This window comes from Anolis carolinensis, chromosome 4 (genome assembly GCF_035594765.1).
Source record: "Anolis carolinensis isolate JA03-04 chromosome 4, rAnoCar3.1.pri, whole genome shotgun sequence".
NCBI lineage: Eukaryota > Metazoa > Chordata > Lepidosauria > Squamata > Dactyloidae > Anolis > Anolis carolinensis.
In genome coordinates, this window is record NC_085844.1 from 221,718,422 (window position 1) to 221,738,789 (window position 20,368).

The window sequence follows — 20,368 nt, forward strand, 5'->3', positions numbered from 1 at the left end:
GCCGAGTTCCGGGTGCTGGCCCAAAACACCGGTTGGAACGATATAGCCCTCAGAGGACAGTTTCGTGAGGGTCTCAACATCGAGATGCAGGAAGAAATCTCCAAGGTGGATCCTCCAAATTCTCTTGAGAGACTTATCAACCATTGTTTACGAGCCGAAGTCCTGCTTGCCAACAAAAAACAGTGGCTCCGAGGCCAAAGTGGAAGAGCAGGAGTGAAACCCCCTGCTTCCGCCAGTATTCAGCCACGTCCAGTGTGGAGACCCCCACCACCAGCCCCATACCCCAGGGGAAGCGAGGAAGAGCCGATGCAGTTGGGCAATGTGCGCCCCAGAATAGATGTAGCCGAAAAGGCCCGCCGCCAACGGTTAAACCTCTGCTGGTACTGCGGGAACGGGGGCCACTTCGCCAGAGAATGTCCAGCCAAGAGAAAGCCCGCCGCTCGCCTGGCGGCGGCGTCCTCCGCGGAGATGGAGACGGCCGAGGCGGCTGGAGCCAAGCTGGCGGGGGAAGCCAGCGACCGGGCGTAGAGAGGCTCGCCAACCCGGTCAAAAACCCCACTCAAGAGCCGCAAACCGGGGTCCTATTTCTCCTAGTGGTCACGTTGTGGTCAGCGAAAAAAGGACCCGTCATGATCCATGCCATGATAGACTCAGGAGCAACAAACAATTTCATCGACAGAGAGTATGCCGACTCTCTGGGATTACAATATCACGATTTCAAGAACGCCCGGGTGGTGCAGGCTATAGATGGCCATCCCCTAAAGACGGGTCCAGTAAGCCAATGGACTGAGCCCACCAGAATGTGGATAAGGGAACACATGGAAGAGATTTCCTTCTTTGTTACCGAGGTCCCCCACTTCCCTGTGATTTTGGGAATTCCATGGCTGACACTCCACGACCCAAACATCTCCTGGACCAACAGAGAACTGCAGTTTGCTTCTAAATATTGCCAAAACCATTGTCTTGTAGCCAAGGTCTGCCATGCCACAGACGCTGAACCCATCATCACCTTGCCCAAGAAATACTCAGACTTTTAGGATGTTTTCAATGAAAAAGAAGCCGAGAAACTACCCCCGCATAGACCCTACGATTGTGCCATTGACTTGGCGGAGGGGGCCCCGATCCCACGAGGACACCTCTACTCCCTGACTGAACCAGAGCAAGAAGCTCTCAAGGAGTTCATAGAGTCAAATCTTCAGAAGGGATTCATCAGACCCTCTCAATCCCCAGCTGCCTCCCCGGTGATGTTTGTGAAAAAGAAGTCAGGGGACTTACGCTTGGTTGTGGACTACAGAGCATTGAACAATATCACGAAGCGGAACCGCTACCCCCTGCCTTTGATCTCGGACCTATTAGACCGACTTCGAGGGGCCAAGGTTTACACCAAGCTGGATCTCCGGGGGGCTTACAATCTAGTTCGCATCAGGGAGGGGGACGAATGGAAAACCGCTTTCCACACCAAATTCGGATTATTCGAGTCCCTAGTCATGAATTACGGATTATCCGGAGCTCCCGCAACGTTCCAGCATTTTGTCAACGATATCTTCCAGGATTATCTAGATCGGTTCTTGATCATTTACTTGGACGATTTTTTGGTGTTTTCTAGATCACAATCGGAGCATGAGAAGCACGTCAGGATGGTGCTACAACGATTGCGGGATCATGGACTATATGCCAAGTTGGAAAAGTGCGCTTTTGACCTACAAGAGGTAGACTTCCTGGGATACCGTGTCTCGCCACAAGGGCTCTCCATGGACCCGGCAAAGGTTTCAGCAGTATTGGAATGGCGGGCGCCAACCAACAAGAAAGAAGTGCAACGTTTCTTGGGGTTCGCGAACTACTACCGCAAATTCATCCCAGACTTTGCCCGCTGGTCTGACCCAATCACCAGCTGCATCCGTAGGAAACAGCCTTTCCGCTGGACGGAGCAAGCAGAGAAAGGGTTCCAGCAATTAAAGAAGTTGTTCACATCCCAACCAATTCTACAGCACCCTGATCCTAAAACCCCTTTCGTTGTGCAGGCTGACGCCTCCGATGTGGCAATTGGGGCTGTACTCATGCAACCAGTGGGAGAACATCTTTATCCTTGTGCCTTTTACTCCCGTCAACTAACAGCCCCAGAGAGAAATTATACTATTTGGGAGAAGGAACTTTTGGCCATAAAGGCAGCCTTTGAAAATTGGAGGCATTGGTTAGAAGGGGCCAAATTTCCCATTGAGGTTCATACTGATCATCGTAATTTGGAACACCTAAGAACTGCCCGCAAGCTAAATCAGAGGCAGCAGCGCTGGGCTTTATTCTTTGAGCGTTTTGACTTCCAGATCCATTATGTAACCCCAGCTCAGACCAAGCAAGCAGATGCTCTATCACGAAAACCAGAGTATGCTGCAGGACGCAGAGAGACCTTCGAATCCCGATTGCTGCAACCCGAGAACTTTGCCACGCTCACAGTGGGAAACACCAAATCCACTCCAATTGAATCAACTCCTTCTAACCCAGAACCCCTTTGCGCTCAAGAGATTAGAGCCAGTCAACAGGCAGATGCCTGGACTCAAGAACAGATTCGCCAAGGACTACGTTTCCCTTTCTCACTTAAGGATGGGCTACTGTGCTACAGGAATCATGTTTACATCCCTCCAGGCCCCGGCAGAGAAAAGACACTTCGTCTATGCCATGACAGCAAGCCAGCAGGGCATTTTGGACTTTTCAAAACCATGCATTTGATCCTACGAGATTTCTGGTGGCCCAAGATCCGCAAGGATGTGGAGAAATATGTCAATACCTGCCCGGTATGCCAGTGCTCCAAGATAAGAAGGGAGAAGCCCTCAGGGCTACTGCATCCCCTTCCTACTCCATCTCGCCCATGGGAGATAATTTCTGCAGATTTTATCACTGACCTACCACCTTCCCTTGGATATACCACGATCCTAGTGGTGGTGGACCTTTTTACCAAGTTGGCCCATTTCATTCCCTGCGATGGTCTCCCCACGGCCAAAGAGACTGCAGATTTATTCCTTCAGCATGTTTTCAGACTACATGGATTGCCCAAGAGTTTAGTCACGGACCGTGGATCTCAATTCACCTCTCATTTTTGGAAGGCACTACAGAAACTATTGGGCATAGACTCTCGTTTATCTTCAGCTCATCATCCCCAAACGGATGGGCAAACTGAGCGCACCAATGCCACTTTGGAACAATACCTTCGCTGTTATGTAAACTACCAGCAGGACAATTGGGCTTCCCTGTTATCTCCATCAGAATTTGCTTACAACAATGGTGTCCAGGCTTCAACTAAAGAAACCCCGTTCTTTGCAAACTATGGTTTCCATCCACGTGTCTTCCCTTCTGTCATTGAAACCTCAGAAGTCCCTGCAGCGGAGGACTGGCTGCAAGAACTCACAGCGGTGCAACAACTCTTGCACCAGCAACTGGATCAAGCCAAGGAGGACTATAAACGCCACGCTGACGGCCATCGCCAGCCCGGCCCCGAGATCAAGGTAGGAGATCGGGTCCTATTGTCCACTCGCTTTTTGCCCTCCCACCGTCCCTGCCGGAAGCTAGATGCCCGTTTCATTGGTCCCTACCCAGTGGTGGCGCAACTTAACCCCGTGACTTTCAAACTCCAACTTCCGCGCTCTATGCGCATTCATCCAGTGTTTCATCGTTCCCTGCTCCTTCCGGCGGATGGGGTACGCCCCGATGTGGACCAGCCGGCCCCCGCCCCTGTTTTGGTGGATGAGGAGGAGGAATTCGAGGTTCAGGACATTTTGGATTCTCGCTTTCATCGCCGCCGCCTTCAGTATCTCATTGACTGGGTGGGTTTTGGCCCCGAAGAACGCTCTTGGGAAGACGCTTCCACAGTCCATGCCCCCGACTTAGTCCGCCGCTTCCATCAGGCCTACCCTGCCAAGCCGCGGCCCCGCACCTCGGGAAGAGGGCCCATTTTTGAGAGGGGCCTTGAGGAGGGGGATAGTGTGATGTCTCATGGGCCATGTAGTCCCGTTCCTAGTACTATTGTGGCAGACGAAGAGGAAAACTTTGGTTTCCCACCAATTCAGCCAGAATCGGAGCCCCTGCACCTGCAGGATGTTTGCCCTCAAGAAGTCAGCCAAACAAGCCTTGGGCAGAATTCTCCCCCGTTCTCTCGCCGGGATAATTATAATCGAGATAGAGGCTTGCGGAGTCAATTCGTCAGCTTCGGGAGTAAGATCGTGTGTGGACTACGCAATTCCAGTTCCTTGTTTCCAGGACCTTGTTCTAGTTCCAAGCCTGCCTTGTTCTTCGGACCTCGCCACGGACCTTGTTCTTGCTTCTTGCTTCTTGTTGCCTCGTATCAAGTCTTGTTTGCCAAGAATCTAGTTTGTTTTCCAGCCTTGTTGTCAAGCTCCATTGGACTAAAGGACCTTGTCATTTCCCCACACTTTGCTTGGCAAAGTGTGTGTTTCGGTTATTGGATTATAACTTTGGACTCTAATATCACATATTGGACATTGCTTTTCTGGACTATATTTGACCTTTCCTGAAAGGTCTACTTCTGAACTTCATTCTTCACTTGTTTTTATTGACTTTATATATTTCTTTAATAAAGATATTAAATAGAATCTGGCCTCTGCGCATGGTTATTGGTGCTCCGTAGCCTGGGTCTTGACAAACATTGAGTTTCATTTGGGAGAAAGGTGGGCTACCAATCTAATGAATAAATAATTAAAAACAGAATAAAAATAGAATGAAAACCACAAAACTACAAATCCTAGGATTCCATAGCATTGAGCCATGGCAGTTAAATGCCATGTGGACCAGCCACATGAACTACATGAATTCTACCGTGTGGATGCAGCCAGGAAAGGCATTGTTATTCTACAAATTTTGTAGTAAATAGAAAACCACTGAGAAATGTAGGATTTTAACATAAGGGCAGGAGTGGGTGGGCTCATCAACTCTCAACACAAATGTTTTAAACCAGAGCATGGGCAAACTTTGGCCCTCCGGGTGTTTTGGACTTCAACTCCTGGTAGGCTGTTGGAATTGTGGCTTAAACACTTAAAACATCTAAAAATTGTGGAAATGCATATAAGCATATTATGCCTTGTAGCTTCTGGTCTCAGTCCTTGTGCGCTTTCCTAGTCTGGCTCAGGTTTTAAAAGTTTGGATGAGGAGTGCATCCACGTTGTGGAATTAATTCAGTTCGAACTGCCCTAACTCAGTGTAACGGAATCCTGGATTTTATTGGGTTGTTTTTTGGTTTTTTTTGGCAAAGAAGGCTAACACCCTTGTAAACCTATTTATGCATTCATGTTTCATTTACTTTCTATTTATAAATTTTGTTACTTGTTTTCATGATTCCATAGCATTAAGCCCTGGCAGTGAAAGGAGTCTAACTGCATTCATTCTAGCCCAGGTATGGGAAACTTTGGCCCTCCAGGTGTTTTGGACTTCCAACTCCCGCCAGTGATGTTGTAGGTCAGCCTTTGTTGAGAACGCCTCCCTCAATAATAATAGTAATTATAAGATACTTAGCCTTTGCTAAGACTTTTCACCCCATTAATGATGATGACGACGACGACGTATGCCAGCCTTCGCTGAGATCATCCCAATAATAATAATAATAATAATAATAATAATAATAATAAGGTACTTAACCTTTGCGAAGATCTTTCATCCCAATAATAATAAAAATAAAAATTTGAATAATAATATATGACAGCCTTTGCATCATCCCTCAATAACAACAACAACAGCAACAACAACAACTGCCAAGGCTCTTGCATAAACCAGTATAGGTGGTTCCAGTGGTGATCGGCACACTGGGTGCCGTGCCAAAAGATCTCATTTGTAAACAATAAACATTGACAAAATCAGGATCTGTCAACTGCAAAAGGTCACCTTACTGGGATCTGCACTCATCATTCAAAAATACATCAAACAGTCCTAAACACTTGGGAAGTGTTCAACTTGTGATTTAGTGATACGAAATCCAGCATATACATCTAGTTTGCTGTGTCATACTGTGTATTTGTGTCAGTATAATAATAATAATAATAATAAAAGGTACTTTGCCTTTGCTAAGACCTTTCACCCTAATAATAATAATAATAATAATAATAATAATAATAATAATAATAATAAGGTAGGGTTGTTGTATGTTTTTCGGGCTGTATGGCCATGTTCCAGAAGTATTCTCTCCTGACGTTTCGCCCACATATATGACAGGCATCCTCAGGGGTTGTGAGGATAAGGTACTTTGCCTTTACTAAGTCCTTTCACCCTAATAATAATAATAATAATAATAATAAACATTGCTAAGACGTTTCACCCTAATAATAATAATAATACGAAATCCAGCATATCTATCTTGTTTGCTGTGTCATACAATAAAATAATAAGGTACTTTGCCTTTGCTAAGACCTTTCACCCTAATAATAATAATAATAATAATATGATACTTTGCCTTTGCAAAGACCTTTCACCCTAAAAATGATGATGATGATGATGATGATAACGATGAAGATGTAAGCCAACAGGTAGGCTGTTAGGAATTGTGGGAGCTGAAGTCCAAAACGCAAGAAAGCCGAAGTTTGCGGGTATGGATGAAACTGCGGCCCTCCAGATTTTGGGGCCTCCAACTCCCAGAATTCCTGACCATTGAAGAAGCTGGCGAGGGCTTCTGGGAGTTGGAGGCCGACCAGTTGAAAGCTGCCTGCTCAGCAGCGCCGTTTGTGAGGGCGGTCCTTTGGAGCGCGGCTCTCGGCATCCGGCCGAGCCGCAAAAGCGGGGGCACGGCACGATGGAGGAGGCCGGTGGCGGCGGGGATGGCGGGGTGTTCGCCTTCCGGGACGCCCGCTGGGAGCCGGACCCGGCGCTGGAGTTCCCCCCGTGCGCACGCTCCCCGGCCCCGGCCCCGCTGGTGCTGGACAACGGCTCCTACCAGCTGCGCCTGGGCTGGGCCTGCGCGGATCCCACGGTGCCCGCTGAGCCCTTGCTGCGCTTCCGCTCGCTGGTGGCGCGGAGCCGGGGCGCGCGAGGTGGCGGCGCCGGGCCCGAGACGCAGGTGGGCAACGACCTGGGCAGCCCCGAGCCCCTCCGCTGGCTCCTCCGCTCGCCCTTCGACCGCAACGTCCCCGTCCAGATGGAGCTGCAGGAGCTGCTCCTCGACCACGGCCTCCAACGCCTAGGCCTCGGCCTCGCCGCCCAGGTCAGCCCCGGCTATCAGCACTCCTACTGTTATTGAGGGGGCTGGCACACATCGTCATCACCATCATTATTGTTGGGGGGAAAGGTGTTGGCAAAGGCCAAGTACCTTAATATTATTGAGAGGGACGATCTCAGCAAAGGCCGGCATACATCATCATCATCATCATCATTGTTGGGGTGAAATATCATAGCGAAGACCATGTACCTTATTATTATTATTATTAATTATTATTATTAATTATTATTGAAGCTGGTATACATCATCATCATAATTCTTCTAGTTGGGGTGAAAGGGCTTGGCAAAGGCTATGTAGTAATTATTACTATTATTATTGAAAGGAATGATCTCAGCAAAGGCTGGCATACATTATTATTATTATTATTATTAGGGTGAAAGCTCTTAACAAAGGCTTAGTACAGTAGAGTCTCACTCATCCAACACTCACTTATCCAACATTCTGGATTATCCAATGCATTTTTGTAGTCAATGTTTTCAATATATCGTGATACTTTGGTGCTAAATTCATACATACAGTAATTACTACATAGTATTACTGCGTATTGAACTACTTTTTCTGCCAAATTTGTTGTCTGACATGATGTTTTGGTGCTTCATAACTTAATTTGATGTTTAATAGGCTTTTCCTTAATGCCTCCTTATTATCCAACATATTCGCTTATCCAACATTCTGCCGGCCCGTTTATGTTGGATAAGTGAGACTCTACTGTACCTTATTATTATTATTATTATTATTATTATTATTGAGGGGGATGATCTCAGAGCCCCGGTGGCGAAGTGTGTTAAAGCACTGAGCTGCTGAACTTGCAGACCAAAAGGTCCCAGGTTCAAATCCTGGGAGCGGAGTGAGCGCCTGCTGTTAGCTCCAGCTTCTGCCAACCTAGCAGTTCAAAAACATGCCACTGTGAGTAGATCAATAGGTACCGCTCTGGCAGGAAGGTAACAGCGCTCCATGCAGTCATGCTGACCACATGACCTTGGAGGTGTCTACAGACAACGCCGGCTCTTCGGCTTAGAAATGGACATGAGCACCAAACCCCAGAGTCAGAGATGACTGGACTTAACGTCAGGGGAAACCTTTACCTTTAATCTCAGCAAAGGCTGGCATACATCATCATCATTATTATTGGGGTGAAACATCATCATCATCATTGGAGTGAAAGGTCTTAGCAAAGACTAAGTATTGTGTTATTATTACTATTATTGTTGAGGGGGACGATCTCAGCGAAGGCTGGCATCATCACCATCATTATTGTTGGATTGAAAGATCAGCAAAGACCCAAGTACCTTATTTTTTATTATTATTATTATTATTATTATTATTATTCAGGCTGGTATACATCATCGTCATCATCATCACCATTTTTGGGGTGAAAGATCTTTGCAGAGACCAAGTATATTATTATTGAGGGGGACGATCTCAGCCAAGGCATATATTATTATGATGATAATAATTATTACTGAAAGAATTTTTTTTAGCAAAGATATGTTGTAATTGTTATTATCATTATTGGGGAAAATGTCTGAGCAAAGGCAAAGTACTATTATTATTGAGGGGGCCAATCTGAACAAAGGCTGGCATTTATTGTTATTGTTGTTACTATTAATAGTGTGGTGAAAAATCTTAAAGGCTAAGTACCTTATTATTACTATTATTGAGGGGATGATCTCAGAAAAGGCTGACATTTATTATTATGGTATTGTTGTTAATGATGAGTCACACTAGTGGACCTTGAGATTCCTAGATAGCATTTCAATCAAATCTGTGAACTACAAAAGTCAAATCCTTGTGGAGGACCAATATACTTCCCAAAACAGAGTAATAATATTCCCTATTCACATACCAAAAACTTTACTTTAGAGAATGCAGGTGTCAGTAACAACATTATTCTCTATTATGAGCATCATCTTGGCTCTGTTTTCATAAGATTTTACACAAATATTTTGATATCTAAACTCTAAACTTTGCCTCATTCTTTACCTTCTTTATAGGGCTGTGTTGACCATCCAATTGTGATAACAGAAGCTGTCTGCAACCCCCTGTATTCAAGACAAATGATGTCAGAGCTGCTTTTTGAATGTTACCAAGTCCCAAAGGTTTCTTATGGTGTGGACAGTCTGTACAGCTTCTATCACAACAAAAGACAGGGCTGGCCCTGCAGTGGTCTCATAATTTCCTCCGGATATCAATGCACACACATTTTACCAATATTAGATGGCAGGTAAGCTTGGTGTTTATTACAAGATTTATAGAGTGCTTTATATACTATTGAATATAGGCATCCTTACTTTTTATTTTGGCTTCTGTTGTGGACCTGGGACAATAAATTTTGGACATTTTGATGGATGATATATCTCAGTGGGTTTTCCCGGATCCTCAGTGACTTTTAATATTATTGCTGATTATCAAAGTTTAGTAGCTAAGCAAATTGAGGCTTCTGGGAGTAGTAGTAAGAAGAAGGAGTCACAGTGTGAGGTAAGAGAATGAGGGACAAAAAAGGGATGCCAAGCAGTTAGTTACGAGCAGAAGGAGTAAGGTGGCTAAACCTTGTCAGTGACAAAAGACATGTAAGGACAATTGGAATGGCTAACTGTATTACACATTCATTCATAGTTGTCCAGGTTGCTTTTGTCTTCATCTTAGGAAGCTCTTGTGTGCCCAATTGGATATAAAAGGTAAACACCATCAGTGTTGTCCTGAAACCTTGATGATACATCCTCCTTGAAATCTCGGATGTGAAGACCCCCATTAAACTACTCTTTCCTATTTTTCTTCTTTACTATGGTTTGGTAGGTTGGATGCTAGAAACTGTAAGCGTATAAATCTGGGAGGATGCCAGGCTACTATGTACCTTCAGCGTCTCCTTCAGCTAAAATATCCTGGGCATTTTGCTGCCATCACTCTAAGCCGTGTAGAGGAAATACTCCATGAGCATAGCTATGTTGCAGAAGATTACAAAGAGGGTAAGTATCGATATCAAAGGTTGCCATGAAACGTCAATTTCCATTTCATGCTACAGTACTTATTTATTCATTTGTTATATGTTGCTTAATGTGATAATGTTAAAAGAGTATACACAAAATAACTAAAATGTATATGTATATACATATATATAATAACTTAAAATAAAGCTGTAAAAAGGACGGAATCATAATTTCGCAAGCAAGTGAAAACATGTACAATTTTTTAGAAAGTACTTAAATCTCATATTTTGCATCCCCTGAACCATAATTAGAAAGTGAGAGCAGTAAATCTAGTTCTGAAGGGATCAACTACTGTCCTGGTTTTAAAGATTATATTGTTCTATATTATTCTACCATAGTAATTATGTCATATTACAGTAGAATCTCACTTCTCGAATATTCGCTTATCCACTGTTCTGGATTATCCAACGCAGCCTGCCTTTTAGTAGTCAATGTTTTTGTAGTCAGTGTTTTAAATTCATTGTGATATTTTGGTGGTAAATTTGTAAATATAATAATTACTACATAGCATTACTGCACATGGAACTACTTTTTCTGTCAAATTTGTTGTATAACATGATGTTTTGGTGCTTAATTTGTATAATAATTACCTAATTTGATGTTTAATCAGCTTTTCCTGAATCCCTTCTTATTATCCAACATATACACTTATACAACGTTCTGCCAGCCTATTTATGTTGGATAAGTGAGACTCTACTGTATATTTATAATCTTATATTATCTGCTTAGAACTGGATTATATGAGGCCCCTTCTACACAGCTGGATAAAATGCTCACTGAAGTGGATTATATGGCATTGTGGAGTCAAGATAATCCAGTTCAAAGCAGATAATATAAGATTATAAATGGGTTATATAGCTGTGTGGAAGGGCCTTGAGTCTACACTGCCATATAATCCAGTTCAAATCTGATAATCTGTATTTTATAGGCAGTGTGGAATAGGCCTAAGTGAGGCCTAACTCTACCTGTCCCCTGGGCTGAGTAGTTGCTAGGAGACCAAGTGGGCAGAGCTTAGCCTTCTAACTGGCAGCAATTTGATAAAAACAATTATTCCTCTCTCTCTAATGAGGACTTTATTTTTCTTTTCTTTTTGTTGTATCAACCTAGAGGCGTGGATGAGGGGTTGTGCTGTCGGTTTTCGAGGTTGTGGGGTGTTTAGTTTGTTGTTTTGTCCGCTGCCGTGATTCCATCACTCTTTTATATCACTCTTTTATTTATATATATAGAAGATAGATAGATAGAAGATAGAGATATCAGTAGGACGTATGCTCAGCTAATTTAGTCCTGATCCAGCTCAGCATGACATAGCAGGCTGAATAGACAATAACCGTTTATGTTGAAATCATTTTGAAGGCAATACATAGGCCTGTTGTCTACTGTGCTGCACACTACTAGCAAGTTCCATTGCTGCATGCCTTTTGTACCCTTATTTGATTATAAGTTTCTGCATGGAGCATTCTGAGTTTTCTCTGGACCAGAATTTGGCATATTGTGTTCCAATAGCTACAGTAGAGTCTCACTTATCCAACATAAACAGGCCGGCAGAATGTTGGATAAGCGAATATGTTGGATAATAAGGAGGCATTAAGGAAAAGCCTATTAAACATCAAATTAGGTTATGATTTTACAAATGAAGCACCAAAACATCATGTTAGACAACAAATTTGGCAGAAAAAGTAGTTCAATACGCAGTAATGCTATGTAGTAATTACTGTATTTATGAATTTAGCACCAAAATATCACGATATATTGAAAACATTGACTACAAAAATGTGTTGGATAATCCAGAACGTTGGATAAGCGAATGTTGGATAAGTGAGACTCTACTGTATTATGTATTTATAGCTTAGCTACTTTGGGGCAAACATCTCTCCTTATCCGCAAGTGGATGCAGCTCCATCTGTTAAATGCTCTTAATTATTCTCCCAGTGGTAGATTGTCTAGAAAATACTAGAGATAATAGTGGGCAAAGAGCATAACATTAATTTTTTTTATCAAGATTGCTTTCCTCTTAATTTACTTAAGTGGATACTTCCAAAAGCATTAGTGCTTAGAGGAGGAAAGCTCATTGTTATGCTTTCAAAACACTTGAACAGAGATGCAGAAGTGGAGATCGCCAGAATATTACGAAAACAATGTGCATAAAATGCAGCTGCCTTTTTCAAATAAACTGCTGGGGAGCACTTTCACCTCTGAAGAGAAGCAGGAGAGGAGGCAGCAACAGCTTCGACGTCTCCAAGAGTTGAATGCCCGCCGGCGAGAGGAAAAGCTTCAACTGGATCAAGAGAGATTGGACAGGCTACTTTATGTTCAGGTAGCTTTGCATAGCGTGTGAGTTGCACTTCTAGTATGTGAGGTCTAAAAAAAAGCGAAGCTATAGAGAAAATTACGAAGTTCAAACTGTCTGAAAATCCTGTTTCCCTATGTGATCCTGATAGAGCCCTAAGATGCCCGAGAGAGGGGTTTTCTCTTGCTCCTGCCAACATCAAGTGTTTGTCTGTTGGGGACATCGAGGATACCAGACTCAGTAGCTTCTCCCAACCTGGATAATTCCTTTCTACAGAAGGCTAGGCTGGCTCCTTCTCTGCTTTCCTTTTGCTGATAGACAAAGACCTTTTTATTCCAACAGGCTATTACTGACTAATTCATGTCAGGGAGCCCTTTATGGCTTGTGTGTGCTGTATTTTTAACTTTATTATTATTCTTTTTAAATATTATTTTATACTTTTTAAAAGTCAGTGGTGCTTTAATGAGATGATGGCGTATTTGTGTTAATATTTGTTATTTTTAATTAATCTTGTTTTTAGTCTTTGTAAAGTGACTTGGGTTCTATTTTGGGAGAGATGTGGAATGAGAAATAAATGGGTAGGTGAATGGATAGGTGAATTTTACTGCACACAAATACCAAACCTCATTCTTTGGGAAAAGTTCGGTGTTGTAGGGTCTGTTGGATATAGCACCAATGAAGGAGAAACATATATCTCATGATTTCTAGCAAATAATAATGTGTGTGTCTTATTTATTTGGGAATATGTTAGTATGTTATTTATTCCTTCGTGGCAGGGGATAGGCAGGATGGTCTTTGTGGTCCAACGCTGTGATTCTGTAGCAGATCGGACTTCCTTCAGTATTTTTCACAAATATAATGCAAAAAATGTAACAGGAAACAGTTATATGTTAGGGTCAATACTAATAATGGTAACAATTACCTGTTTCCCTTCTTCTATTAAGTTTTAAATTATAGAGCTAAAAGTATAAGGAAATGAAAGAAAAGGAAAGAAGAAAGGTAGTGAAAAAACACAATGCGATGTTGAACTAAATATAGACATTAATACAAGCTGACTATGACTTAAATTCAGTTGATAATTCCATCTAGAGTAGACCCACCGAATTAATAGATGAATATTACATTGACATTTACATTCCTTTGAATCAGTCTGTTCTAGTTAAACCTAATTTGGATTTATAATTTGTGTGTGTGTGTGTGTGTGTATAATTTGATATCTATTAAAAACAACTACATCTAAGACTCATGTGTATAGATAAAATTGTCAGATTTATACCACTTGTTATGCTTTGTGTTCAGGAGCTGTTGGAAGATGGTCATATGGATCAGTTTCACAAAGCTTTGGTGGAACTGAACATGGACTCTGCTGAAGAACTTCAGTCTTATATCCACAAGCTGAATGTAGCCATTGAACAAACCAAGCAGAAAATTCTACAAGCAGAAGTTAGTGCTGAAGTGGATGTTGTGGATAGCAAGCCAGAGGTATGATAGTGTGGTCAAATTTATCTTCAATACATAACCACAAGTAAAAGAGGTTTTTTTAGACTTTGCAATATGTAGTCCTTTAAAATATTTTTTTATTATTTCTGTAAATGCAATATGTAGTCCTACCACTGCATACAGACTTATCTACTGCTGACTCCTCCTGCCTTGTCTTCTATTTTGCCATCCTTGCTCAAATAGAAAAATCAGCTGTTGACTGGTGATAGGATTGCAGCTCAAAATGGGCAACTGGAAAACATCATTATTTCCACGGGAATCCTGAGGGTTTCAGAAGTTAAAAATGCAATTTTTGAGAAAGATCCTAAGAGAACCTCCTGCCTGAAGACTAGCAGATTTACTGGTATCCAGGAGCCGCAGAATGCAGAGTGCAAATAGGAATAGGAATATATAGATATAGATGCTAATTGCCGAATATAAAAAATAAATCCCTGCTTATTTCAAAATCTCTTGTGGAAACTAGTGGCATGTTTAAGAGTTTAAATCAGGTGGAAAAGATGTATCCCCAACAGCAATACTGTTAAACTGTAGTTCTAACCAGTGTAATCAATGGATTCTGGAGGTGTGGTCCAGCATTTTGTCCACTAAAAGTCCTTACATCTTTTCAGCAGGAGTTTTCTGAGGACAAGTCTTAATTATATACAGAGAAATGTTAAATACTTATCCTTATGTAAGTTTTTATTTTTAACTTGTGTAAACTTTCTTTTTTCCATAGTTGCTAAATATGAAAATAGCACATTTGGTTTAGAGTTGGCAAAAGGAAATCCTTGGCATAAACCCCCCAAGCCTAGCATTACTGCACTAAGCAAAGGAGTTTACCTTGGGTATGAAACCTCTCTTAGTAAATAATATTCTAATATGGTGATGCTTTTAAGCCCATAGTGAACTGAGAAGTCATACACTTTCCTTCATTTTAGCAGCCTGGTTTTGGCGGTCCTTTGGAGGCATAATAATTATTTTGAAAAAAAAATGCTGCAGTCTGAAAGTAGTAATTTTCCAAAATGCAGAACTTTGTTCAGCAAATATTTATTTTCTAGGATCACATAAATAAGGTACAGAATAAAATGTTGATAATTCTATAAATGTACCAAATTTTGAAGGCATCTTGAAAACCTAAATTAATTTTATTCCACTTTTTCTTAAAAAAAAACCCACCAAGAAGTAATGTTACTTAATACCATGTAGCTTACATGGTTCTTAGAGTGAATGGAAAGAATACTGTCTTAAACCAACTCAGTAAGGCATAGGTTCAAGGAAATGTGAGAATTTTCAAAATATTTGCCTCTTTTCAGAACTAAATACTGCACATATTCAGCTGACAGGAAAGGATAATTTATCCTTGTCACAGGTAGATTTAGACATATCCATGTTTGTTTGTGTGGATTTCCTGTTTACTGGAATAACTGTGGTCTACCTTTTCTAAGATTCCTGATCTGGATCCTTTGGGTGGTGAACAAGCTATAGAAGATGTGGAAAGCATGAATGAATTTGAACCTTTATTTGCTGAAGAACAACCTGAAGCAGAAAAGCCAGTCACTACCGTTCAGGTTTGTCTTTATATGAACAGATTCTCGTGGCCATAAAGTATCTGTATGAAGCATCCTTTGTGAAGCATACATTCAGTCTTCAGATACTATTGGATTGCCATTCCCAGAATTTCTTATCATTGGCCATGCTGGCTGAGCTGTCTGCAACTGGAACATCAACATTTGGGAGCCATATTTTGGGACCACTGCTGTGGGCCGTGGGTGGAAACCAGTGTTCCATGTTTCAGCTGCAGCAAATAGAATCTCCAGTCTTTAACCAGCAACTCTCCCTGGTGTTCTATTGAAGGTTAAACTCTGTGACTTATTTTGCAAGGGAAACTATTGAAACGTGAGAGTAAATGGGGAAGAAAACTCTTCCTAATGGTGGTTTTTTACCAAGTGTAACTGCCTGAGTAGGAGGTTGAGATGGTCTTTATTGTGTTTGAGAGTATTTATGGAGAAATATATGCACACATAATACAAAAGACTTTTGCAGGAGGAGTCACCCATAACTGGCACATAGTCTGTAAAACGTTCGCTATGAGGTATTGTGGCCCTTGGGTTAAAAAATAGTACATTTGGGTTCAAAAGGTTCCCTGCATTAGCTCTAGATGCAGATGCCTTATTCAATTTGTTAGGCACATTTGGTATTTAGTGATATTGTTTTTCTACACATGAACACTTCATTTCTAAAGCATTAAGTGCTGAGATGGCCCTGAAAGGGATAAAGAAAAAAAAGTATCTGTATGTCATGTTAATCGTGTTTGATACAAATTATGCCTTGTAGAGATTATTACTAATGCACTATACACATGCCTTCAAAAACAGACTATCTATCTACTTAAAGCAGTCCCATGAATTTCTTAGGCAAAGAATATTCAGAAATGGTTTGTTGTTGTCTTCTTGTATAAGCTACAAAATATGAAACATTAAAAATCACAATCTCTGTTCCCCAAGAGACCAAAGTAAAATCCTGATAATGTTTAATGATAGGGTGTGGAATGGTCACTTAAAAAAAACACTTAAGAGAAAAAATGAAATGGTGGACAGTCTGACTTCACCACTACGTTTTCTTCTGTTGCAGTTATATGAAATGGCAGCGAATAGTATTTAAAATGCGAAGTTTCTTTGGAAAAGAGCGGTGAATAATTTGATCCATCATTTTATAGTAAAATCTAAAATATGTCAGATGTTTTGAAGCGTAGTGAAGCCTTCTTCTGAAACTTTTGATATCTTCACAGCCTGTATTTAACCTGGCAGAATATCATCAGCTCTTCATTGGCACAGAAAGAATCCGAGTTCCTGAAATTCTGTTCCAGCCATCCTTGATAGGAGAAGAGCAGGCTGGGATAGCTGAAACCATGCAGTTAGTCCTGGACAGGTTTGTGTTGAATTACCAATTGTTTATAAAACGACAGGAAGCCTCCTGTCAATATTTATTTGCATAGTTTCAGAATCTTCTGTAGGATCCAAAAGAATAGATCACATTTGAAGGAATTTGTAGAAACCATGAATTTAGATGTTACATGGGGCATTGTATGGTTGTGTGTTTTATCTGCTATCTTGAGCATAGTACATAAGGTTATGGAAAACCAGGGGGAAAATTAAGAAATATAGGGAGACTACTTCCACACTGGGCCTTTGGTGGTGGCACAGTGTGTTAAAGCACTGAGCTGCTGAACTTGCAGACCGAAAGGTCCCAGGTTCAAATCCCAGGAGCGGAATGAGTGCCCGCTCTTAGCCCCAGCTCCTGCCAACCTAGCAGTTCGAAAACATGCAAATGTGAGTAGATCAATAGGTACCGCTCTGGCGGGAAGGTAACGGCGCTCCATGCAATCATGCCGGCCACATGAACTTGGAGGTGTCTATGGACATCGCTGGCTCTTCGGCTTAGAAATGGAAATGAGCACCAACCCCCAGAGTCGGTCACGACTGGACTTAATGTCAGGGGAAACCTTTACCTACCTACTTCCACACTAAGCCTCTGCATGCATTTCTTTTAAAATGTGATTCACACAGTGGCTACATACAAACATAACACTATTGTTGTCGAAGCCTAAAGGCCCTTCTATACTTCCACATTATCTGCTTTGAACTGGATTATCTGAGTCTACACTGCCATATAATCCAGTTCAAAGCAGATAATCTGGATTTTATACAACTGTGTAGAAGGGGTCTAAGACCTGTATGCTGTTTCGCTTTTCTCAAAAGGAGGAGAGAGAAGAGCTGTATGTGCAAAACAGAAGCAGTCACATGATGTGCAACACACAATTTTAACTTTATGTCTGAGTGAAGTCATGGAAGAAATAATAGGTCACTTGTAGAAGGATTTTATAAATAGAAAAAACAAATGAGAATTATTATTTTTAATACAGTAATTGAAATATGTAGTTTAAGCCTACCATTATTGTAGAGCACCTTTTTCTTATGATTGGCATGCACTAACACATTGTATTAGAAGAATTAAATGTTTCCTTATATAGAACAAATTCTACAGATTTATTTTCAGGTTAGCGAGGTGCTGTTATGAACTGGACATCGTGGTAGTTTTTATTTTTATTTTTTAGGTACCCTAAAGAACAGCAGGAAAAACTTGTCCAGAATGTCTTCCTTACGGGTGGCAATGTGATGTATCCTGGAATGAAAGCAAGAATCTGCAAGGAACTACTTGAAATGAGACCATTCCAGTCATCTTTTCAGGTGTATTATTGATTTTGGCAAACTAGTGGCAGCATATTCTATCTAAATGTTCTGCATGCAAGTATCAATAAAATATTAATTGTCATACATGCAAAATGGTTAGTTAGAAAGCTTTATAATTGATTGAATATGCTAGCAGAATTCAGCCATTTATTAACAGATACTTACATATCAGATAGATCAACTGTAAACTGTCTTTATTCTCTCTCAATCACCTTAAAGCTTGTGCTTCAGTTTCATGTCACCCAAACCTGTGGTCTATTTTAATAATAATTTGCAACAAACCAGCCTCAAACTATGGCTTAAGAAATGATTTATTTAAAACCAATAATGCATCAGCAGTGAGCAGCTAACCCACAGTTTGTTTTATCCTTTAGGCTTGGTAACACATCCATCTAATACATTGCTCCAGTATTGTTACAGAGGTTCTGATCCTTATTATCACTTAGGAAAAGTTTGTAGTAATCTCGATGAGTATCAACCATTGCATACATCTACCGAGAAGGAGCAATTTAGGAAAGTTACTGCTTTTTTTTGGCCCTTGTTTATGGGAACATTGTCGACCTCAATGCTCAAGAATGTGGATCTTTGGTTTGATCCAGGAAGATCAATTGTCATCATTAATTGTAATGATAAATAGGGGACCAGGGTTTCTGCTTTATTGTATTTGTTTTAAACATATACTTTTATCCTATTTACCAGCATCCACTACCTAGGAACAGTAGCACAAAAGGAGCGTAGTGTGCAAAACTAATAAAATAAACTTCAAATGTCAAAGCAAATATAAATAATAATATGCTTCATTAAATCTTTAACAAAATCAAAACATTTATTTTGAGCATATAATGACACTAAACATTTTTTCTGGAGAAGCTCTCCAGTAAGAAAAGTACCACAGGATAAATGGATATAGTCTTTAATCTAAATGCAGTTGTTAGTCTTAAATTAAAATAAATCACTGAATCAATAAAACATCTATAGGTATTGACCTATCAAAGCCCCATTGCTTTGAAGCTGATATTAATGGATTTAGGTCTTTATCATTGACTATCACTTTACATAACTTCAGAAGGTTGGTAACACTTAAAGAAGAATAGAATATGAAGAAACAGGTTAACATAAAAGACAATGGTTTTTCAGATGTTTGCTCTATATATCATTTTTTTGCCCTGGTTGCCATTCTGGTTTTGGCCCTAATAAGACTTCTGTTCTTCTCTTGCTGCCATGTAGGTGCATCTTGCTTCCAACCCTGTCCTGGATGCGTGGTATGGCGCTCGGGCCTGGGCCTTGGAGTACATGAACCAAGAAGAAGGCTGGATTACTAGGAAGGATTATGAAGAGAAAGGTGGTGAATACCTTCAGGAGCACTGTGCTTCCAACGTCTATGTACCAATCCGTCTTCCAAAGCAGACTCCAAGAACAGCTGAAACACTAGCATCCACTAAAGCGCCAGGAACGGTCACAAGCAATCCTGAGCAGACATAATCTGCAGGTTGCTGGGGTATGTAACTTGAAAATAGGAATGAACCATGTGGAAGATACTGTTGCTCAGAGCTGTGAAGTAGCTGCTTTTCAACACAAATGAACATGAATTTAGCGTCAGCATTTCTTGCTGGGCTTGCTATATGTGATATTTCAGAACACATAATCTTCTGAAATGGTAACAAAATTACTTGTCTAGTCTCCACATTGATATGCCCTGTTCGTGGTTGCCGTGGCATAATTATACGCTCTACATCAGGTTTTGGTGAAATAAGAGCAAAACAAATATTTCAGAGAAAATGCTTATTGGCCTCCTTGAGGCTATTGCCTTAATGTATTTTTTTTTTTTAAAAAATTAATAGTCAACATTGTAAAATGTAAATAAAGTCTCTGGGATTTTTTAATCTTTCAGTGTCAAAACATTGTGTTTCCAACATACCTAAGTAATTCTTTCCAGAATCTAGGAGGCACGACCACTGGCCCTACAGGCTGGAGGCTTGTGGAAGTTGTGGTCCAATTCCCCCTCCCCCTCTGGTTTTGTCACCTTTAAATTAATTATTGAATGATTTGTTTGTATTTGTGATAGAGGCCATTTCAACACACTTTCCCGTGGCTATGTTTGTCCAGAAGGGGGAGCCTTTGCCCAATGGAAGAATATGCAAGGGAACAACTATTCAA

At 41.1% G+C, this 20,368-nt stretch overlaps 1 protein-coding gene across 1 annotated transcript; it reads left to right on the top strand.

The window, feature by feature from the left end:
- Nucleotides 1-6,711: 6,711 nt before the first annotated feature.
- actr5 (actin related protein 5) lies at nt 6,712-20,094 on the top strand. The gene is made up of 9 exons (XM_003220594.4): nt 6,712-7,192; nt 9,203-9,432; nt 10,005-10,174; nt 12,292-12,509; nt 13,782-13,964; nt 15,407-15,529; nt 16,750-16,889; nt 18,076-18,208; nt 19,439-20,094. The coding sequence occupies exons 1-9, from the start codon at nt 6,785-6,787 to the stop codon at nt 19,691-19,693; spliced, it is 1,860 nt and encodes a 619-aa protein (XP_003220642.1). The 5' UTR covers nt 6,712-6,784; the 3' UTR covers nt 19,694-20,094.
- The last annotated feature ends 274 nt before the right edge of the window (nt 20,095-20,368 follow it).

Excerpts from the sequence above, each read along its gene's own strand:
- actr5 (XM_003220594.4), top strand. The coding sequence starts at position 6,785 with ATGGAGGAGGCCGGTGGCGGCGGGGATGGCGGGGTGTTCGCCTTCCGG. Across the intron at positions 9,433-10,004 it reads TTACCAATATTAGATGGCAG|GTTGGATGCTAGAAACTGTA; the intron begins GTAAGCTTGGTG and ends ATGGTTTGGTAG. Across the intron at positions 15,530-16,749 it reads AGCCAGTCACTACCGTTCAG|CCTGTATTTAACCTGGCAGA; the intron begins GTTTGTCTTTAT and ends ATATCTTCACAG.